Here is a 23,661-nt window from a genome sequence, read left to right on the forward strand (position 1 = left end):
GAGGTAAAGTTATATATACCAAAATCCAAAAATCACCATAGAAAACGAAAACGAAGGTGACGATATATTCAGGGTTAAATGTTAATAATAACCAACCGGTTTTTACGGTTTTCCGGTTTTTACCCGTTCTCGCTGGTTTTTAGCTGTTAAACCATTTTCCCGGATTTTAGCATACGTCCGGACCGGCCTGGTCTTTGGTTCACAGTTGAACCGGTCTGACCGGCCGGTTTGTCCGATACAAAAAACATTGTGTGTAAAATAAATGTAGTACATGTAGTTTCCAAAAAATAATGTAGTACATGGTTACCGCTGTACATCAATAACATCTAAGGAAGTGCTGCAGGAAAAATACATAGTACATTACTCAACAAGCCGTCAAGAATTGATGAACAGCTTTCGATCCGAACAAAAGTTTCCTCTCGTAGTGCTGTTCACATGCTGCTTGATGCGGGTTTCGCTCGTCTCAAACATAAATGCCAATCCTCGTACCTGAAATATATCAACAACAAAAAAACAAAAAATTGTAGCATATAAGTAAATGCGAAGAGCATTTTCGTTTTCTTAAGGTATCTGTAGTTGAAGAGGCGATGAAGTAAGGTCATGTGAGTGTGTTTTGGAATTAATGGCATTTATCTTCTCCTTATACATCTCTGAAATTCAATTCAAGAGTTTACTTTGTTTTGAGCTATGCTGCCGAGTATTTGAACAGGAAGAAATCAAGTGGTGTTTGGGGGCAAAAAGAAGCCTTTGTGTGATGTGCTCTGCCTTACCGGATTAACAAGCTATGTTCAGGTTCAGCACTTATGGTATGCATAACCCCTCCCCGTGGTCAACCCTTGCCACCTTTTAAGATTCCACAATGTTGATGCCTCTATCAGAGATGGCGACCAATTTACGGGTGTTGGGATCGCAATTCGTGGCCATTAGGGGAATAATTGTTGTGGATTGTGCCAACTGTGTTGATGGCATTTTAAGCCATCTATTGCAGAATCAATAGCAGTTAAGGAAGGTGTTTCTTTTGTCCAAAATGGGATTCAAAAAGGGTAGGTTGATCCGAAGCAATGGCTTTTTGTTCATAATAATATATCACCAACCAAGCCGAGCTCGTTTGGAGGTCATGGAGGATCTAATGGTAAGATTGGATCGAGGGTGGGTCGTAACATCCTATCAAGTTCATGATCTAAAGAGTAACATTCAACTTTGTACCATGTGTGTTAACGCAAGTAAGAAATCGCAAAATGGACAATACAAGGAAATGCTACACCGATATGGTCGTCCCGTTGTCTTGTTGGCAACACTACTGTAGTTCATATGCTAGATGGTGGAATCATACCTGAATTAGACACCCTGAGGTAAGAACTTGACTCTCTTCCGATCCTACTTCTATGCCATTCACGTGAATCAAACATTTTCCAAGGTTCTTCAAATGGAACCATCCACAAGAGTCCATCTTTATCGAAGCCTAACCAGAATACAAAAAACTCATAATTGCTTGTATCATCTTGCTCAAGCAACGAGTAGTCACATGCAACAATGATTTACCGAGATGTTAAAATCAACAACGAATAACAAGATTAGGCATATCAAACACAGTTATACAAGCCCTTGATAAAGGGCAGTCACTAAATGAAATTTTTAGGATCAAATGTCAGAAAATGAAGTTAAAAGTGAGTAGAAATCGTGCAACTCAAATTCTTGAAACTATATAGTAGCCTATACTGTCATCTCTACTACTACCTAGCTATCCACACGAAACATTAGGGAAATTACTGTTCACACTAACCCTCAAACTAAAGAAAACACTAAAATTACCTGCCGACGAGATATTTTACCACCTTCTCGTTCTCTTCCCAAATCAATGTCAACTTTTACGTCTTCAGTTGATCTGCCAAGCAAAACCTGAAGGCCAAAAAAACACATAAAGATAATCGAGTCTAGTATATTAAGGAATATAGGTTAAGAACAACCATTTTTAGTTTTGTTATTGTAACGTCCCAAAAATTTGTAAGTCCACGTGAACCACGTGCATTCAAGTTATTAATTTTCTTATGCATTTTAATTAATTTATTTTTAAAGCATTAATGCATGATTTTAACATGAATATATATATTTAATTCTTGGTTTATTAAGATCCTGATATAAGGCTTTTTAGCAGTATTTCATGCTCGAACGAGGAACGGAGACCGATGACAATTAAGAAAAAATGTTTTTATTAAATAATTATATTTAATTATTTAATATATGGTGTAAATAATGGTGATTTTCAAAAATGGGCCTTGTTAAGGTATTTTTAATCAACGAGTCGTATTTTAAACCGGTACGCAAAATTTAGCAAGTCGGGAGACTTTTTGACGGTTCGGGCGATATTTTCGAAAACGTACCTAAACGAAATATTTTGCGAGAGTGTTTTTGGGCTTGATGGACTATTTTATAGCATGATGGACCTAAAATCCTTTTAATCTCATTATTTTTAAGTAAGGGCCTATTAGCACTTAATATTCTAATCAAACCCTACACTCTTAATAACATCTAATACCGTCTAATAAAGAGAAGAATACCATCTAATAAAGAGAAGAAAAGTTCAGGGCAGGATTCAATGAGCTGAATCAAACTGAATCCTTAGCGACTCCGAGTTATGTTACAAAGAAATATCTTTCCCATTTTCTCAGAACCATGCATTATTTTGCAACACACAATTTGCTTCTCACAGAATGGGCAATTATGAAAACAACAGAGAAATGATGGGCAGTAAAAATGTGGTTAACAATTAGAACACTAGAATGAGCAGCATGCCAGACAGAGTTTATGAAAGTGACGAGCACAGAAGAAAATTTTATGAAATTATCAAACTACACTTTGTTCGCAAAGTTTTGCTTTTGGTTGCAAAGTTTTGCTTCTTGATTGTCTTCTTTTTCCTCACTTACTCTTTTCTTGGTCAATGCAAATGTGCTGGTGTGAGTTCACATGTACATGTGTGCATTAAAGGGTTGATGTGAAGCAAGTCAGCAACAGGAGGCAGCTATAAAAAATAACAGATGCAACATTGAAGTCCAACTCTTCGAGAGAAAGCCCTAGGGTACCAATTACCATACCATCCATCTCCTCATTTTTACATAAAGATGAATAGCAAGGCCAATGGAGCTTGCATAATATTCTGTAGCATTCATTATATTCCTTTTTAGATAGAATTTGATGTATTAAATCAAGATACCTTTTTCCTAGTAGTTTCTAATTGATGCTCGTGATTTTACCTTCGACTTTCCTAGCATAAGTTTTATATACTTCATATAAATACCCCCTTGACGTAAATGAAATTCCATTCAGCAAATATATCAATGGTTACTTAAGCTACCTAGCTGTCAGTATTCCACAATCATATATATAAACAAAAAAATATGTTGCTCCTCACCAACTCCAGAAAAGTCTTTTCTTCAAAAACCAAGCATCTACGAAACAAGATATATCAAAAAGCATTGGCAAATCACAAAGAAAAAACGGTGGACATGAAAAAAAAAATTCAGGAGGGGCCAACTATAAGTGAGGTTTTATGTGATAACGTTTTGGACTCAAATTCCACCCACCCCAATCAGAGCAGCTTTGGCATGAAAAAAATTATAGAGTTCATCCTTGACATGACTTTCAAAGAAATCTCTCTAATTCTTAACAACCTGAACCGACCAGTGAATTTATTGACCAACTCCTCAAAGTAAATTAGTGACTCCAAACTACATAGTGAGTAATGACCACGTTTCTTTTGTAGCTTTTCAGGTAAGTAGGCACTTGTCTTCTACGACAAGAAAAAACGTAAAGAATCAAAAATTAAGTGGTGTTCATTTCACTTAGCATTTCAATCTAGTCTAAGCTACATTTTTCAGATTGATTCGCAACCATGAGGATTCCAAATTTATGCATGAAAACGCAGTAATGAAGTAAATGTTGAAGAATCAAGTAAATTAAGTCCATTCTAAATAATTTTATGACAAATTATTCGAAAATATTGAACGTCAAACAAGAATCAAAATAGTCAACAGTTCAGTATGTACGATCTGGGAGTTAGAATGATAAGGTCCCATCATACCTCAGTTTTCTTAATGAAATGCTTTCTGTGACGACCATATAAAACAGCAAATGCTCCTTGAGCAGCAATGGCTCTCTGCATATAAGCACAGGTGGCTTGTTCCAGCCTAATGATTGTTTTTTTAGTTTCTTCGTGATGAAATCTATTAACTGCAAATATCATTGTCAATAACCAGAGAGAACAAGATAGTACAAAAGTATACACCCGCATAATTTACAGAGTCTTGATCAACTGCTGACACAATGTCGTAAGTAAATGACAAGGGGTTTTATCAGATATAAAATTTGATATCAATGTAAAGGACAAATTTTAATTACTGAATGCCAATGAAATGATGTTTTGCAGAAATAAATATTAAATTTTACACTATTGCAGACCCACCACCAAGGAGTTCGAACTTTTTCAATAATTGGTTTCTATCATGGTATTAGAGCTAGGAGATCACAAGTGCGAAACTCCAGGGGCATACACCTATTATACTTCTTCAACATATTTGTGGGTGCCTTTTTTTGGACTTTCAATGCATGATGCTCCACCATCATGCAAGTGTACGCCTTGAATATCTCTTACAGGCCTATGTTCTCTCATCCATGGTTCGCCGGAATGGCAGTTAAGCGGCCGGAACGGCCGTTGCGGAACGGGAACGGTGACCGCCGTTCCAAAGTTACAGGGCAAAACGGTGATTGTTTTGTAGCGCTGTTCTTCGACTTTTTAGCGGCGATTAAACGGCGATGCGGAACAGAACGGCGGGGCGGAACGGGAAATGTGGCAGTAGTTGTGGTTTTTAGTATAATGTCTTGTATATTGATCCAATTGTTGTGAGTCCACTTCCATTAGAAAGATAAGATATAAGGCTTTAACTTTCATGTTTTGAGTTTTGTTCAAATCATTAGGGAAGACGAGCCAAAAGTGGCCCGAAGTATGTCATATGTATCGTTGTTGTTGCACTGACACATGTTAGGAACATGAGCATAGCTTTTTACTCAGACCTTCAAATGACATGAGGCTAATTGGAGATGCAAGTAAATACACAGGGCTACAACTTTCATGTTGACCACTTTTGCTAATTCGGAAGTTAAAAATGAGTTTTTCGGCAGAATGTGGCGTGTATATGCGCCAGATCTCGCTCCTCCGCGTCACTCTTCATGGTATTAGCTTTGGTATGTTATAATTTTTAGTGTGTATTTCTTATTGTGCTATTATTGTAAAATAGTTTTGTATTGATATATTAATTTGTAATAACTTCATATATTTTATTTTTTAGTATGATGTAATTTATATTTAAATTTTTTATCATTTTTTTTAAATTTATTAATTTTTTTATACAAACGTTCCGCAACTGTTCCGCAACATAACATTGGAACTGGAACGACAACTAGCACCGCAACCGTGCCGGCGAACCACGCTCTCATATATGGCGCATATGTCACGTAGCATACTAATCGTAGAACTATTGTTCAACCACCTCCTATATGCTCGAACATTTCGGAGAAGTTGTTTCTAATGCCAAAAGTGATGCTAGTCAATCAACAAGCATAATTCAATCACCCCACATGATGAAATTAAACTATAATCAAAACAAATCATAAATGATAACCTACAGTTGCAGTAAATCCAGATTGCATGCCAGCTGTCAAAAGGTGGCGATTATAGTGCTAGAAGCTCACATATAAATAAAATCATACAATATATTGACAGATAAAATATACCTTCTGGATCAGCAAGTAAACCACATTCATCTGGACTCAAGTCCATGTCAAGTATCTGCAAGAAGTTATTGACCAGAAGCCAGAAGTTAGTCACAAGTAACCCCAGAAATATTTCTACCATTTTAAGATTACAAGCTATTACCATTGCTTCAACATCAGAAAAATAAGGCATGTCAAAAGCGTTCTCGGTCAAAATCTCTTCCTGATCTGACAGCTGAGACTTTTCAATTGATTTGGTGGCTGTTGTTTTCACAGAACTAGCAACAAAATTCGATGATTCAGCGTTTGGAGCCATAACTTTGGAGTCTAGTTCATTTCTACAGCCACTACCATTCCTTTCAATGCTTTGCAAAATGTCTGGACCACGAGAATGCTTATCAAGACAAGGCCCTCCCTTCACAACTCCACTAACAGTATGGTTTAAATTTACATTTTCCGATCTTATAATACTTGGACCACCAATATTTAATGCATTCCTGAGTCCTACATGCTGGATACTACTTGAAGGCAACTCAAATTTAACTCGACGATCTCCATTTGGATCGTTCAAAACCTTTTTTGATGGGTTCAATGGCTTTATAATGCGAGATTGCTCATAGGAATTATTTTGATTTGTCTTGGGCCAACGGGATATTCCACTAGCTTTTCGAGCACTTGAAAAATCATCAACAGACGGGGGCATATCATATGATTTCCAATGATCCCCCAAGGTCTTTGGAGGCGATGGGAATCGAAAAGGAAGGAAAACATCATCATTGCTAGGTATTTCAGGGTCCTCAGAGTTAAGTGTGCAACAAATAACTCCATCACGATATTCAGGTCCAAAAACTTTTACATTTAATACAACATTTCCACGTGCAGCTACTGAGGCCTCACCAAGGCTTACATTGGGCAACTCATTATCATATGGAGATTCTGATAAAAGTGAACTGAAACCATTCAAATAAGACTTGTCCAAAAGTAACTCCTCATCATTAGAGAAGTCAAACAAAGTACTGGATAGTTCTTCAAAGTAGTCCTCCATGCTGGGAGTTATAATTTTCATGTCATCACAAGATATGGGATTCTTCAGGTCTGAGATGGCAAGACCATAATTTGGTGACTCATCAGCCTCAGCTGGATCAATATTCTGTGACGAACCTATGGCAGATATCCCTGGATCAGTATCCCAATTTGGCATTTGAGGCAGAGAAGATGAACGCACAAAACTACGAAATGGTGCACACCCAAATTCTGAACATGCACTTCCATCGTTCTTTAATCCATAGACTCCTAATAAATTCCGCGAGGGCGATTCTTTTGATTGGCCAGTTCTAATAACCACATTGTTATCCACAAGAAGAGGTACATTACTGTCACGAGGATGACAAAAGTTCTCAGATGCCATGTTTCCACAACTGACAGGATTCTGAATATATTGAACAGGCTCAAGAGGGGCATAATCACCATTACCAGTGCACTCTGTAGCACAAGTCGGGTATTTTGAGTAGGAACCATGTGCAGAGCCAAGATTTGGGCCTTCTTGATTTCCAAAATTATATAGAACAGGTTTATCAATCATCATATCCGCAGATGAAAGTATGTTTCTATCTCCAAAATTCGAAGTCACGGGTCCAGAAGGAATTTTCCCATCCATCATGGCAAATGGTGTGTGACAAATTCTTTTACGCATAGCATAATAGCATTTTCTAACACTTTCACCCTTTCTCTTTCTCGACTTTAAGGTTATCTCTTTTGCAGCTCCCATATTATTAGATCTCGATGGATGAATTGACGCAGAATACTCAAAATCAAGCATGTGTTCCGATGCCTTTACTGAAACAACCGGATCATAGAGGAGAGAACACCAACGATCTTGCAGTTCCTGAACAGTATATCTTCGAGAAAACTTCACCGCACCTTTTGCAAGAGATTCCAAAGATGCACCAGCCTAAATAGGGAAAAAAACTATAGTAAGATTATCCTAAAGATAAATGTAAAGTGACTAGTTGTCAATCATCTCCTTGACGCCAAATATGAACTATACCTGAGAATCATAGGAAGTTTTCAATTCAATATAATATTAGGCAGTGTTAAACACACAATAACTATCTCAAACCTTCAACGTGCGGTAATTTATCAGTAAGGTTCATAAAAAACTCGAAAATACTAAAATTGGTATTAATCAAAAGTTAAGAGTTAAACTTCTTACTTCTTAGATATCATTGATAAAAGATTACATTGCTGAGCAGAATTACTATTCATCACCCACAAAATTAGGTAAGAGATTGTGAATAACTGCGTCTAGACAGATATAGAGAAATATATCCGATGGAGGAAGGGCAATTGGAAGCAAATAATTGTTTCCCTCGTTTTTCATTGGACTACATTCCTAACAAGTATATGAAAGTTGAATTTTAAATGCAAAAAGTATTTGCACAACTTTTCTCATCTTCTCTTCTTCCTCGTTCAAAAATTTTCCAAATTTGTCAAATCCCCAAAAAATTTACATTTCTTAGAATGTCACTCTTAATAACTTGGCATTCACCTCAGGGCTAGCATTCCTCGAACGCATTGGTGGGGACTTTATGGCGTAAAATCCATTCTGTAAAGATATTTGAACCATCAATAAATTTACTATGAGAGTTGAAATTCAAGAAGCAGAGCTCATTCTGCAGTTACCAAATTCTTTGTGCCATAGAGCCACACAAGATGGTGTAACGCCGCCCCAAAAGCTTTTACATGCGATGTGTCCACTAACCACTTCAATTTATTCCACGTGAAAATTTCATTTGAATTCCTCTATTATATCCTAACTTCGGATAAATTTGCTCGTCGTTTTCGGATATTTTGGATTCAATGAATTTTCTAAATACATCTGCTCAAGAACTTCCATAAAAATGTCGATCGCACACTTTATAAACTCTATGTAACCTCATGGATCATCTGTACACGTGGCAAATTAATATAAAGATTATGATCAAAGAATCCACAACGGCAATAAAAACAATAAATATAAGGAAAACATTCGGAGAATCGCGCACGTGTTCTTTTTTCACATTCGATTCAGCATGGAAAGTTTCCTTTCCTCCCATTACCCGCCAAGTTCCCAAACATTTTTAACTCAACGTAATCCAACTCCTCCAATGATCACTCCGGCATTCGTTTAGAGTTTTACACGTATTTCAACATATAATTTCGATGAATCAATCACCAATAAAGCTGAGAAACTCCAGCACTTCATGCAACCATAAAAATCAAAGATTATACAACAAAATCCATTTCAAAAGAATAAAAAAAACCTCCAAATCATACCTTTGCCCACTTAAGCACAAGAACTAAAGAAAAATCAAGCAAAAGCGCAAAATCAATTCAACAACAAGAACACACGCACACAACCCCTGTTTCATAGCATACGCAGCATTTTACGTTTCCAAACCCAAAAAAAAATACGAAACCCAAACGCATAAACAAACGAAATAACACCCAGAAGCCAGAAACAACAAAAATACCCAAAAATCAATAATTTCCCAGAAGAAAAATACGGTGGTCCAATGGGTCGTACCTCCACCGCGTTTTTTAGCAAAAAGTCGTCTCGGGGAACCCAATGAGTAGGCGGAGCAACCGCTCCCATTCCTTCTGCTCGGCCTTGTTCAAACTATTCTTCTGCGCCGCTTTTCTGTTTCCCTCTGTGCAGTCTTTTCCTTTTTTTATATTTTTTTAATTGATTTATAGTTTCCGTGCGTGGAATGTGGCAGTATAAAACAGACGAGACAATTAAAGCAAAAATTTACGTGAGACACTCTCACAGATCGTATTTTGTCAGACGAATATTTTATTAGGTCTTTCATAAAAAGTATTACATACTAAGAATATTATTTTTTATTGTGAATATCGGTAAGATTGACTCATTTCACAGATAAATATTCGTGAGATCGTTTCATAGAAGACCTACTCGACAATTAATTAATTAGCTTGAACGAAAATATATTTGGAGAAAGACGAATTTGGGGTTGGGAGAATCCTTAGATTTTATCCACATAACATATTTTTATTATTTTTAATTCAATTTTTTTATTAAGAATGATAAAATCTTTTTAAAATTTTAAATTTAAATTTAAATAAAAATTAAAAAAAATAATAGTTTAAAATTTTATTATAAAAAACACACCCCTTGAACCTTAATCATTGGCCAATGCCTCGTCGAGTACATCAAAATTAGTTATTATAAGTGTTCAAACATAATAATATAAAAATATAGATATAATTCATTCCGGAAATAATATTTATTGAACTTTTCTCTTCTGATACGGTCTCGTGATTAAATGATTGTGATATACATCGATCTGATATATATATTTTAGTGAAAAGTGCTACATTTTCATCGGTTGGGTATTATACATGTCTTGAAAAATTTAATATGTGAAGCGGTCTTATAAGTGTTGTGTCATTTATATTTTATAGTTTCAATTCAATTTCTAAAATTTATAAATTGTATAGAATTTTTTGGATAATTTTTCGTGAATTGTAAGCTAATTTAGATACATATAAACAACATGTTAAAGTTAATTTTAAAAAATTTTGTTACAGAAATTATATTTATGGAAATATACATTGAAAAATAAAAATATACTTTGTTTCGTGTCACGTGTAATCTTAATTTATAACAACGTCTTTATGATAAAAGTAGAAATAATAATATTTAAAGTATTAATAATAATAATAATAAAAAAAAAAAGTTCCATGTTTAGCTAGACACCTTATATACAATTATTTCTGAACAAAAATAAAATACTAAATTATTGTTGTTGTAGACTTGTAATGGTCATAATAATAATAATAATAATAATAATAATAATAATAGGTTTTTTATTTAAAAAATAAATAATGTAAAAAAAAAAGTTAATGTAAAATTAATGTTCGACAGGTCGTACTATTTTTTTTTTACAAATAAAATGAAGTAATCTTGTGCAAATACTGTTATCTTTGTTGAAATTATTGAGGATGACAATTTTGAGAATTTAAAAAATTGATTTCTAATCTTAGTGGGGTGTATTCAATGTAGAGATTTAATGACTTTCAATGACTTTTTTTAAATGATAGATTTCCATGGATTTGGTAGATTTTTATTGACTTTTGTAGAATCTCACAGATTTGTAAACAAAATTCCATAGACTTTTGTAGATTTTTTGCAAGATTTTGATATATATTTGTAGACTTTTGTAGACTTTGTTCAAAAAAAAATTACAATTCAATTTAACAAAATAAAAATTTCAATAAATATTATTTCTTCGAACTAGTAATTATTTAACATAAATAACATCTTCACTTTGAAATAAATTTACTTATTTAAAAAGTAAATATATTTAATATATGAAAAAAAATCACAATTCAATTTAACAAAATTAAAATTTCAATCCCCATGTCTACTCAACATGCAAAAATAATTAATCAATATAGATAAATAGCTAATCAAAACACTATGAAATTTGATAAATTTTAAGCAGTTTTTTATGAAAAAAATCTAATTAAGGTTCGTTATTGTGAATATGATCAACGTCACTCCACATTTTGTTTGCAATAGTATCTCTCCATGCATTTGCATTTGCTCGTTGTTGTTCTTCAGTGCCAAATATTTGATCAAAGTTGTTATCCTCGTAAACTTGTTCTGATGAAGGTTGTGGAACTTCGTTCTCTGGTTCAACTGGAAATTCATCAGACCGACACTCCTTTCGAAGAAAATTATGCAATCCGGCACAAGCCAATACAAGCTCCGCCTGTGTTGTATATGGAAATGGAGGAGCAGTTTTGAATATTTTGAACCGCGATTTGAATATACCGAATATCCTTTCAATGACGTTTCTCAAAGAAGCATGACGAAGATTGAACAACTCTTTTGCATCTTCAGGGTGACAACCTTGGCCAGTGAATTCTTGGAGATGATAACGAACACCTCTAAAAGAGCCAAGAATTGACGTCGATTTGCATATCCACAATCCACTAAAAAAAATTTGCATGTCGAACATTATTTGTAGAATCAAGTAACCAATGAATAACATATATAATCTTGAAAAATTACAAAATTTTTAAATAAGTATTGTATAGAACAAAAAACATACCTTGTGGCACTTTAAGCCCGTTATTTCTTGATAAAGCATCTGTCAATATGTTTGAATCATGGGCAGATCCCTCCCACCCACTGAGTACATAAATAAATTCTAAATCAAAGTTACAAGCTGCTAAAACATTTTGAGAAATTGTCCCGTGACGATTACGATAACTGTTAGTATTATGCCCAAACACTGTTGCTGGAATATGAGTGCCATCAATAGCCCCAATGCAATCCTACAATAAGAAAAACATAATAAAAATTGTGGTACCTATAATAATAACAACTAAAAAGAATTTAATCACTTACTTTAAAATAAGGATAAAATCTTGTACTCTCTCTTATTTTTTCTGGAACTCCAGATCCAGGTTTGACCATCATATCTGCTGCAATGCTATTCAATGCTCTCAACACTTTGTTGAAGTTTTGGCTAGTATTGTATTGTGATCGACCGAATATTTTACGAATCAAGAAATATCGAGTATTTTGACCAACAACAAGTAAAAACATGGCAAGCATTTCTTCAATACAAATATATTTTGTATCTTGCAATGGTGTTTTTTCTCTAAGGATGTTGCACAATTTGAAAAATACGTCAGGGTACATTCTATAAATTTCTCGAAAGTTTGTTGGATTCTCTTTTAATATTTTATGGATATAATCGTATCCACTTGAAGTTATTGGTCGTCTATTTAAGGGACGATGGACACGTTCGTCATTCATGCTAGTTATATGCTTAGTTAGCACATAGAGGATCCCAAGAATTTCTCTCAACAAATACCTAAAAGTTTCGTGTAATTTTTCTTCGAATTCTTCTTCTTCCATTTGATCTTCTACATCATGTACGTTGATATATGACATTTTAATGAACCACCTGATATCAGACAAGGAATTAGAATAAAAAAATCTATGAATTTATTGAACATCATTCCATGTAAAACTCAAAACTTATATAAATAATCCAAAAATCCACAATCAGAAAACAAATAAAAAGCATATGTCCAGAAATTAAATCACAATATAACTCATTATTGATCATGTCCCTAAAAATACTCATTCATTTATTTATAATCTATCCATCCCGAACGCTCTTCAAGTGTCATTTTCAAGAAATCCATCTTCTTTGATCTGGTGTTAAGTAAATCAAGCACTTTGTATCGAGTACGATTATCCAAATTTGGCACTTCTTTGATAGCATCCCAACAATTATCACATGCATTCCCTATTAATTCCATCTTAGAAACTACCTTCTCAAGAGTGTGAGATATTTCACATATATAATTTGGGTCTGTATTCTTGAATGTTCTTGTTTTGCTTCAAACTGTAATGCCCGAGATTTAATTACTGTAATCAGATGTTGATTAATTGACATAATTGAGGTTATAGGAACTCAAATGACGAACCCGGGCGTGGTTTATTTTAAACCAAGATGTTGAACCGAACATCTCAAGATGTTAGACCGAACATCTCGCGCCCGAGCGGTAAATTATATCCGCCCGAGCGCGCTTGAATAATTTGTGAGGGCCGAGAGTTCTCCGCCCGAGCGGAAACTTTTGACCGCCCGAGCGCCAGGAGATGTTCAGCCGAGGATCTCGACCGAAACTGACTCGCCCTAGCGGTAGGTTTTGACCGCCCTAGCGAGAGACGTGCAGTAAGAAGAATAAGCCACTTGCCTTGCATGCGAGATGGAGTATATATATATATATATAACAATTGAATTTTCCTTAGAATTCATCAGAAAGGAGACGAAATCGTTGGGGAAAGAATCAAGTCTTCTTCAACGCAAAGAATTGGGATTTGCGAGAAATCCGCCCGTCCGAATTTAAATCCGAACGCAGTATCGTGTTCCTCTCGACTAGAGCTACACAAGGACGTAAGTTTTGTTACGTTTAGACAAGATTTGAATTTATGATATTGTCAGAATTGAATATGATTCAGATATGGCGTTTCTACTAACGTAGACATTATATAATTGAAGTCAGATTAAAGAACAGATTGTTTCTGTAATTGTTATGATTTTTGGAGTTGATTTAACTGAGATTCTATATTAGAATTGTGTTAGTATTCAGAGTATGAATTGTATTGACACAGATTATGAGTTCCAGTATTTTAATTGTGATGTTCAGATTGACGGGGTTATTCAGATTGTATTGTTATGCCGTCGAAACATCAGTTAATTCAGATTGATCAGATTCAGTAATGATTTATATTTCGTCGTGATAGCGTTGATATGAATCAGATTGTGTATTGTTCAGATATTGATCAGATTATATACTGAGTTGAGTATTGATCAGAACAGATTGTGTATTGAGTTAGTCACTGACACAGTGTATTCGATATTGTCATTTCAGATTTGATATGGACAGAGTTGAATACCAGACTTCGTCTTCGTCAGACAGGGACGACAAAGGTATAATTCATGTGATATTCGGGAAGCATAACTCAAATTAGATTAATTTGAGTTTCCCAATAAAATCACATACTAGATTATTGTTTATACTGTTACCTGATTATGCTTTGTTTACAGATTGTTATTCATTGCATTTAAGATAGGAAAGTCTTGACAGCCATTGTCAGACTTCTAGACGTTCGGTGTATCTCAACTTAGGAGTAACCATTACTCCTATTGCCAGCCGTTGATACAGCTCAGACCGAAGTCTAGGAATAAGACGTACAGTCACCCCGATTGGGAGAGTAGGTGACAGCCATTGACGTCTTATTCACACCGGGATCCCTAGAGTTATAGTTGAGTCGAGTCTAGACATGATTTGACTAGAACTGCAAGTGTTTATGGATGTGGTTTCATAGACTATGAAACCCATCTTTATTGCTTTCAGTCATGATAGCATGTGTTTATGATTGGATTAAACCGCATGTTTATATGAGTTGAGTTACATGCTTATTTTGATTGGATTTTATAGATTCTGAAATCTATTACTTTTGAATATGTTCATGATAGCATGTTTTATGAGTTAGATGGTTTCTATACATGCTTACCATGTTTTATACTAGGATTTATTCTCACCGGAGTTATCCGGCTGTTGTCTTGTTTTGTATGTGTGCATGACAACAGGTGGGGCTGGATCAGGGTCGAGATAACGATGAGAGAAGACGAGTTAGCGTGGTGATTCCGGACTTTTAGCAGACTTGGTTTATTACTTGAATTTAGTAATTGAACCTTAGACTTAGGTTGTACAGTATTGTACTTTTCTACTGAATTGTAGTTTTATACAGATATGTATATTATTTAGATGCCATTACCTTCCGCACTTGTATTTTAAAAAGAAAAATTTTTAGACCCTGTTTTATCTTAATTGATAATTAAATCCCAACGATGATTAAGAAGATGATTAGCGTCCGGGTCCCCACACAAACTCAGCCCTATCTCGTTTTTTTGTTGTTGGTGGAACCTCTGAACTTCTGGGCTGAGGGGATAATGGTAAAGCAGAGTCCTCAAAAAATGGAGGCTGGTGTGAAGAGTCTTGTTTGTCACTTTGCACGAATTCACCACTATCATAATCAAAGACATAATCATGTAATAAATTAGTTTCTCTATTTTCTTCTATCTCAAATGTTCTTGCATCAGTGTTATCTCATAGTCCAATTGAGTACTTTCCAGTAGCAGTTCCAGTCCCGACCGCAATTCTCAAATCTTCATAATCCTCAAAAGTGTCTGTCCGATAGTGTTCATGTTTAGGATGAGACTGGTAAAGAACAAAAAAAAAAAATTGTTAAAACTTGTTATAATTCTAATTATAAATATAAATTTATTATTTTAGCTCAAAGACTTTTACCTTGAAATAATCATCCCATACTTCATCTTTAGCAGTGAATTTCTTTGTCACAGAATCCCATCCAAAACCAGAGTTATGACGCATAAGCTTAAAATAATTGTTGTATCGTTGTTTGAACCACTTCAAACGACTTTGATATTGTGTAATAGTCTTTTCACATTCAAGTTTTTCGTTTAGAGCAGGAAGTATTTTTTTCTCCACAGTTTTTTTGTTAAATACTCCATTCTTGTCACGCCATCCTCGCATTGCGGCATCAACCATGAGTTTTAGCAATTCATTACTCTCTTCAGTCGTCCACACATTATATTTTGCTTGTGAATCTCCCATTGTAAATATTACTTGAGTAGCATAAGATATAAAATATACGGTGATAAGAAGCTAACAAAGTAAAGAGAAAGATGCAATATCTAACAAAGGGTTATTGTATAACAAATTCGATCACAAATTGGAAGTGGTTTCAGAAGAAACCAACAGGTGGCCTTTCTCTACCCTTCTTTTTGGCAGTGTTGTTGAGAGAGAATATGTCACATGTACATACATACATACATCAACATATACATATAGGTAGCCACATAGGATGGCTGGAGGGAGTGGGATAGGTTAAGTGCATTAAAGCGAGGGACGTTAAAGAAGGGGCAGGGAGATGTGTACTAAGCTAACGTAAGATGACTTAAGTTTAGCTCTCTTTTGGTTGTTATTCCCCTGTACTCATGGGGTGTGGCCACTCCCTCTTTTTTCATTGGGATTCTAATTCCCCATTCTCTTATCTTTTGGACACTTGCTAATTCTATTTCCATTTTCATTTTTATATAACTGTTGATGGATATATTATTAGTACTTATTATTTCATAGCCAGAAAAGTCAAAGAGAAATCATTTCCGCATATGTTTGTTACGTAAGGGGTTGGTCATTAATTAGTATCGTCAAGGAATCTGACCATATGAAAATCGACACCAGTGATTCAATTATTTTACACGGTATTTTTCCAGAAGTCGGATTAGTAAATTTATACGTACAAAAGCTTTGTCGGATTAGTCGGATTAGGACGACTGATTTCTCCCAAATTTTGTCAAAAGCTTCAAATGATTGGAACCAGACCAAGTGCAAGCACGAATATAATTTTTTACGTACAAACCATAAATCAATAACGATTCAAGAAAAGATTCATACCTTTGAAATTTGAGAAACCCTCGATTTGTCTTTAGAGAGGAGAAAAGAGCCGTCTTTTGAGTGAGAAAGAGATATATGAGTGAGGAAGAGATATATAAAAGTCTACAAAAATCTCTAGGGTAATTAGAAGAGAAATTTTGAGTTTCTATAATTGTACCTATAGTTTTATGGTTTGTACCTAAAGAATTATATTAGAATCATTGTAAATCTATGGAAATATTGGATACCTATAGATTTTTATAGATTTTTAAAAAGTCAAGTTTGAATACCACTAGACTTTTTAAGATTCTAGAAAAATCTAATTTGAATACCACTAAACTTTTATAGAGTTTATAAAAGTCTATGTTCAATACCTCTAGACTTTTAAACTCTACAAAAGTCATTAAAAGTAATTAAATTTCCAAGGTTGAATACACCCCCTTAAAGACTTGCAATCTCTTCTATTCTCCTAATTTTCGATAATATATTGAAATTTCAGTGAAAGATAAAGAGATTGTGATGTAATAAGAAATGAGTGTCAAGCAAAACACCTCGCGTTAGGGCGGTCAAACTTTACCGCCCCAGCATGAGAGGCTGAAAGAAAAAGAACAGGAGACATCGCAACTTGACCGCCCCATATAGAAAGGCCGCGGAAGACACCAGCAGTACAGAAGATCGCGCGCTGGGGCGAGGAAACTTGACCGCCTTAGCGCGAATCAAAAAAGAAAAGTTTCCTATTTGAATTTTATTCAATTTGGAAGGTGGATGGCTAAAGGAAAAAAACCTAGGCATGAAAAAGGACCATTTATTCAGCAACCAAGGGAGGAGAGAAGGAGAAAATCTTGGAGCAATTGCTTGGGATTGAAGATTTCAAGATTTTCGAGCATCGTTCTTCGCAGATATCATCTCGTCTAATATTTCTAATCTAGTTTTTATAAATTAAACATTGTGTATTTATTTTTACCATGAATTCTAGTAGTTAACTTAAAATATTTGTTGGGATTTAAGGGGATCCTACCCCGAACCATGAATGCACCGACATACTACTTCTCGATGGTGTTCTATCATGCAACCTATTTTGCTCGAGGGCGAGCAAAATGTTAGTATGGGGGGTTGATAGAGGTAATATTTACGTGTTTTAATACATTGTGTGAGTCGTAGTTTGCATCGTTCTGGGTTATATGGAGTCTTTATTCTGTTTATTTCTTTTTATTTTATTGCATTTGATCACCGCTGTAAGGACCGTGTATCATATTATTGTAAATCTTATGTGATTATCGATAATGTATGTAATTGTCATGTGATTATGTATTTGATGTATATCGTGACAATGAAATTGAGAAAATGAATATTGAATATGACTTGACGTTGTAAGAGCTCGACTGGAGAGGTCGGACGCCAATTTAGTACAAACATAAATATTTGTACAGAACATGTGGCGCTCGGGCGGTAGAAAATGACCGCCCGAGCGCCAGGGTATATGACAAGTAGGTTTGGGCAGAACATGCCGCGCCGGAGCGGTAATTTGTGATCGCTCGAGCGCGGTACAAGCAAAAGTCGGGGACATAATGTCTCGCGCTCGGGCGCGAGAATTCTACCGCCCGAGCCTGAGAGGCGGTGGGATAAGAATAAATTCTTCTCTTTCCTTCCTTCGTAAGTTAATTTCAACAATTTCGAGGGAATTTGAGAGATTTCGATTTTCTTTCGTCCGAATCGACTTCGAAACGCTGTCTAAACGCGAAACAAATTATATATTTGTGATCGTCGCGTAGAGGGCTTCTGACTGAGGTAATTTTCTTCTAGTTCCAGCAGCTCGAAATATCAAAGTGCTGGAATAGTATGTATTTGAAGTTGAATTCCTTAGATGTAGTAGAATAACCGACAAGAGACTCATATTCGAAGTCGGAATTGAATTATGATATGATTTTGAGTTGATATGAATTTTTTAAGTTTCAAATGATATTTGAAACTCATATTAATGATTTGGAGTATGTTATTGATTTGAATGAGTATGTTATTGATGTAGATAAAGTGCAATATCAATATCTTCAGGCTACATCAACTGGAAACGAAGAATTGAGGTATGTTGCGACCGGGAAACATACGACAAGTATATGTATTATATGATATATGTTGGATTGATTTGATTGATTGGATTGAGAATATGTGTCTATATGCCTATTTGTTGATTTGATGTGGCATACATGACATTGGGATTTGAATATCTATGTATAAAATAAATGTTTTGTTAACACACATCATTTGATGCATACATCGATACATGACATGCACGTTGAGCTATGATCCTTGGATACCCTGATATGATTTGATTGGATTCTGGAGTTTGTGAACACAATGCTATGTTTGGTATTACATGACCCTTAAAACATAGACATTTGTGGCCCCGATGATTGGATATGAGATTTGGGATTTGATGGCGCTTTGTCGACGATAACATACGAGTATTCCTTATTGAGGCCAGTGTGCCAGCTCGAGCATTGATTTGATAGCGATTCGTTTTATTCTGACATGTGCTCAGTGGATGGGCATTTGACCTGATACCTCCACGACATACATGAATTGCATACCATATATCATTGTTTAGATATATGTGGTATATATGATTGGTTGTTCCATATGGAGCTTTGCTCACCCCCAAGGAGGGCTGTTGTTGTCTTTGTGTGTGGACAATGGCAGGTACTCCAGGATATCAGGAGACCGGATAGGGTACTTTTGGAGGGAGCCACAGCTTGAGCTGAGTTTTTATGTTTATGTCTTGTTCCTAGTATATATGTATATGTATCTATATACCGGGGGCATGTCCCGAGGATATGAGATGTTTGTATGTGATTGGTTTTGATTGCGTGTGGGCATGTTTATGACATGAAATGAGATACTATTTTTAGTATTCAAATAAAATGATTTGGGCTCATTGTAAAGAAATTTTAAACTCCTTTTCCGTTGTAATTAATTAAACCTAATCAGATTGTGTTGTAATAACGATTAGGAGCTAAAGGCCCCACACTAGCTGGTATCAGAGCATAGCTGGGAATGCTCGATTGAATCTTGTGTACACTTGAATAGGCACAAATGAATTGTGCGTATATGTTTGATTTATTTTTATTACTTGCTCCTACTTGATTTGATTCGAGTAAGTATCTGACGAGATTGATGATATGAGATGATGATGTTATGAAATTGATATTGAATTGTGATATTCATCCTTTGATTTGTAGATGGATCACACAAATGAAACTGCGAGTAGCAGTACTGAGAGAATAGTTGGGCAATTTGAAGGATTGTCCATGGATGTAATGATGGCTCGATTCCAGGATTTGAAACCACCGAGGTTCTTTGGCACTGAGAGTGCTGAAAGAGTAGAGGCCTGGCTGAAAGATGTCGAGCACTTATTTAATATTGTTGAGTATTCCAAGGCTCGGAGACTGAAACTTGCTCTCTATCAGTTTAAAGACCGAGCTAAATCTTGGTGGGAAGCCGCTAAGATTGAACTGAAAGAGGCCGGGATTGAAGACACCTGGGATGTCTTCAAGGCCCAATTTTTGGAGCAATATTCTCCTCTTTCTTATTATACTGCACAGGAGAATGATTTTAATAATCTGCAGCAGGGAACGATGTCTGTTTCGGAGTATGCTTCGAAATTTTCTACTTTGTTGAAGTATGCACCTCACGTATCTGGGAATGCGAGGGCAAAATATAACAGGTTTGTAAATGGATTACATCCTGCTTTATATACTTATGTTGTTTCTGGATTGCCTACCAGCTATGTAGAGGCAGTTGAACGAGCTAAGGCAGCCGAGGCTGGACTCAGGCGGGGAGGTCCACAGTATACTCCTCCACCACCGGTGCCAGCTCAGCAGCCTGCTTTGCGGTCGAGGGGTAAGAAGTTCAAGAAAACTGGTTCTATTTCTTTGTCTTCTTCGAGTTCGAGTGGGTCCCAGAGAGGGAGTCCTGTGATTGCTCCATACTGTAGCCATTGTGGGGGTAAACATACTATCGAGCAGTGTCGAGGTATGTTTGGTACTTGTTATCAGTGTGGGCAGGAAGGCCATTTCTCTCGAGTATATCCGAACAGGGGTACGACTTCTTCCCAATCCCAGTCAGGATTTAGAGGTGGCCCTAGTACTGTGATGAGACCTGTTGTTCCTGTTCCATCCTTTCAGCAGTCGAGTGTCTCACGATATCGAGGACCGGGTGGTCAGAGTGCCCAAGTTCCTCCTCAAGTGAGAGTGTACGCCATGACTGAGGATCAGGCGAGAGAAGCTCCTGGTAGCGTGATTGCAGGTATTTGCACGCTTTGCGATTATCTTGTACGTGTTTTATTTGATACAGGAGCATCTCATTCATTCATATCTCATGCATTTGTTGCATCTCACGATATCGAGTGTACCCCGTTGTATGATACTTTGTCGATAGCCACGCCAGCAGGGAAGATTATTATGTCTGAGAAAGTTGTGCATAATTGTGTATTGATATATGAGGATAATGTAATGTTCTTGAATTTGATTGTCCTCCCAGTGCAAGAATTTGATTGTATTGTTGGCATGGATATCTTAATGACAAATCGAGCTACTGTTGATTGTTGTCATGGAGTGGTTCGATTTCGACCGATTGATAGACCCAAGTGGAATTTTTATGGCAAGGGTTCCCTAGCCAAAATTACATTGGTATCTTCCTTGGAAATGTCTCGACTTTTGAATAGCGGAGATGAAGGTTATCTTATCTACGTTATTGATATCTCTAAGAAGGAGCCTTCTTTATCGGAGATTCCTGTTGCAAAAGAGTTTCCAGATGTATTTCCCGATGAGATTCCTGATTTTCCTCCTCATCGAGAAGTTGAGTAGTATTGATCTTGTGCCGGGAACTGCTCCCATATCTAAAGCTCCCTATCGCATGGCACCATTGGAATTGAAAGAACTGAAAGAACAATTACAGGATCTTCTCGATAAGGGATATATTCGACCGAGTGTACCACCTTGGGGAGCTCCAGTTTTATTTGTTCGAAAGAAAGATGGTACTATGCGAATGTGTATCGATTATAGGCTCACGAATGCTCCTGCTGTCTTTATGGATTTAATGAATCATGTCTTCCGAGATTATCTTGACCGGTTCGTTATTGTGTTTATTGATGATATTCTTGTGTATTCGAAATCGAAGAAAGAGCATGCTGAACAATTGAGACTGGTACTTCAAACTCTTCGTACTAGTCACTTATATGCTAAATTGTCCAAATGTGAATTCTGGATGGACAAAGTGATATTTTTGGGCCACGTCATTTCAAGACATGGCATATTTGTTGATCCTGCAAAGGTCGAAGCTGTATTGAATTGGCCGAGACCTACGAATGTTCCTGAGATCCGTAGCTTCATGGGTTTAGCTGGTTATTATCGTCGTTTTATTGAAGGGTTTTCAAAAATAGCTAAACCTATTACTCAACTGACACAGAAGAATCAGCGATTCATTTGGTCAGATGAATGTGAAGCTATTTTTCTTGAATTGAAGACGAGATTGACCACAGCACCTGTGCTTACGATTCCCTCAGGTACCGGAGGATTTGTGGTGTGTACAGATGCGTCTGGTAAAGGTTTGGGCTGTGTTCTGATGCAACATGGCAAAGTGGTTGCTTATGCGTCTCGTCAATTGAAATCTCATGAAACATGTTATCCTGTTCATGATCTTGAATTGGCCGCCATTGTATTTGCTTTGAAGATTTGGAACCATTATTTGTACGGAGAAAAGTTTGTCATCTATTCGGACCATAAGAGTCTGAAATATCTCTTTTTTCAATCTGATTTGAATATGAGGCAACGCAGGTGGATGGATCTCCTGAAAGATTTTGATTGTGAGATTCAATATCACCCTGGATCGGTGAATGTTACTACGGATGCCCTGAGCCGTAAAGTTTATGATTCTATTCTAGCTTCGGTTTGTGTCGCCAAAGTACACGAGGATATATGTACTTCTGGTTGGATTTTTCACTCGAATTGGAATTCTGTCACTGTCTCACAATTGCAAAATGAGCCGAACTTGATATCGAAAATACGAAAGGCCCAACGAAGCGATGCTCACATTCAGAAGTCGAAATACCTTGTATCTGCAGGACATCAGTTTGGATTTCAGATTTCTTCTGATGGTTCTTTATGACTTAATGGTCAGCTGATAGTTCCTGATGATTCTGATTTGAAATCTGCCCTTCTTCGAGAAGCACATTGTAGTAAATACAGTATTCATCCCGGAGATCGAAAGATGTACTTGACATTGAGACCTCAATTCTGGTGGAAACGTATGAAGAAGGACATTGCTGAGTTTATTTCGAAATGTCTTGTCTGCCAGCAAGTGAAATCCGAGAGAATGAAACCGGGAGGATTGCTCCATACTCTCGAAATCCCGAAATGAATTGGGAACATATTGCTATGGATTTTGTGACTCATTTACCTCGTTCGCCCAATGGCTGTGATCCTATTTGGGTTATTATTGATCAGCTTTCGAAATCTGCACATTTTATTCCGTATGAGCGGACTTATCCTTATAAAAGAATGACTTGTTTATACATTGAGAATGTTGTGAGACTGCACGGTGTGCCAGTCTCAATTGTATCTGATCGTGATCCCAGGTTTGCTTCTAAATTCTGGGGTAGTTTTCAGGAAGTGATGTGTACGCGTTTGGCTATGAGTACTGCTTATCATCCTCAAACTGATGGCCAGACTGAGCGTACGATTCAAACGTTGGAAGATATGTTGCGTGCCATTGTGATGGATTTCAGAATGGAATGGCAAGATGTCTTACCATTAGTTGAATTTTCTTATAATAATAGCTTTCAGACGA

The 23,661-nt window shown here is 36.2% G+C and overlaps 2 protein-coding genes and 1 pseudogene across 2 annotated transcripts; all 3 read right to left on the minus strand.

The window, feature by feature from the left end:
- Positions 1–256: 256 nt before the first annotated feature.
- Positions 257–9,488, minus strand: LOC140819573 (uncharacterized). Its single transcript, XM_073179713.1, has 7 exons — positions 9,332–9,488; positions 5,930–7,717; positions 5,788–5,842; positions 4,079–4,227; positions 1,813–1,899; positions 1,334–1,462; positions 257–489 (listed from the first exon to the last, which is right to left on the minus strand). The coding sequence occupies exons 1-7, from the start codon at positions 9,398–9,400 to the stop codon at positions 376–378; spliced, it is 2,391 nt and encodes a 796-aa protein (XP_073035814.1). The 5' UTR covers positions 9,401–9,488; the 3' UTR covers positions 257–375.
- Positions 9,489–11,294: 1,806 nt separating this feature from the next.
- On the minus strand, positions 11,295–13,090 carry LOC140819053 (protein ANTAGONIST OF LIKE HETEROCHROMATIN PROTEIN 1-like; annotated as a pseudogene).
- Positions 13,091–15,468: 2,378 nt separating this feature from the next.
- LOC140819054 (uncharacterized protein At2g29880-like) lies at positions 15,469–15,996 on the minus strand. The gene is made up of 2 exons (XM_073179067.1): positions 15,670–15,996; positions 15,469–15,579 (listed from the first exon to the last, which is right to left on the minus strand). The coding sequence occupies exons 1-2, from the start codon at positions 15,994–15,996 to the stop codon at positions 15,469–15,471; spliced, it is 438 nt and encodes a 145-aa protein (XP_073035168.1).
- Between the last annotated feature and the right edge of the window lie 7,665 nt (positions 15,997–23,661).

The sequence above is a fragment of the Primulina eburnea genome, chromosome 18, assembly GCF_022965805.1.
Source record: "Primulina eburnea isolate SZY01 chromosome 18, ASM2296580v1, whole genome shotgun sequence".
NCBI lineage: Eukaryota > Viridiplantae > Streptophyta > Magnoliopsida > Lamiales > Gesneriaceae > Primulina > Primulina eburnea.

Excerpts from the sequence above, each read along its gene's own strand:
- LOC140819573 (XM_073179713.1), bottom strand. The coding sequence starts at position 9,400 with ATGGGAGCGGTTGCTCCGCCTACTCATTGGGTTCCCCGAGACGACTTT. Across the intron at positions 5,843-5,929 it reads TTTCTGATGTTGAAGCAATG|ATACTTGACATGGACTTGAG; the intron begins GTAATAGCTTGT and ends AACTTCTTGCAG. Across the intron at positions 4,228-5,787 it reads TTTACTTGCTGATCCAGAAG|TTAATAGATTTCATCACGAA; the intron begins GTATATTTTATC and ends TGATATTTGCAG.
- LOC140819054 (XM_073179067.1), bottom strand. The coding sequence starts at position 15,996 with ATGGGAGATTCACAAGCAAAATATAATGTGTGGACGACTGAAGAGAGT. Across the intron at positions 15,580-15,669 it reads TATGGGATGATTATTTCAAG|TCTCATCCTAAACATGAACA; the intron begins GTAAAAGTCTTT and ends GTTCTTTACCAG.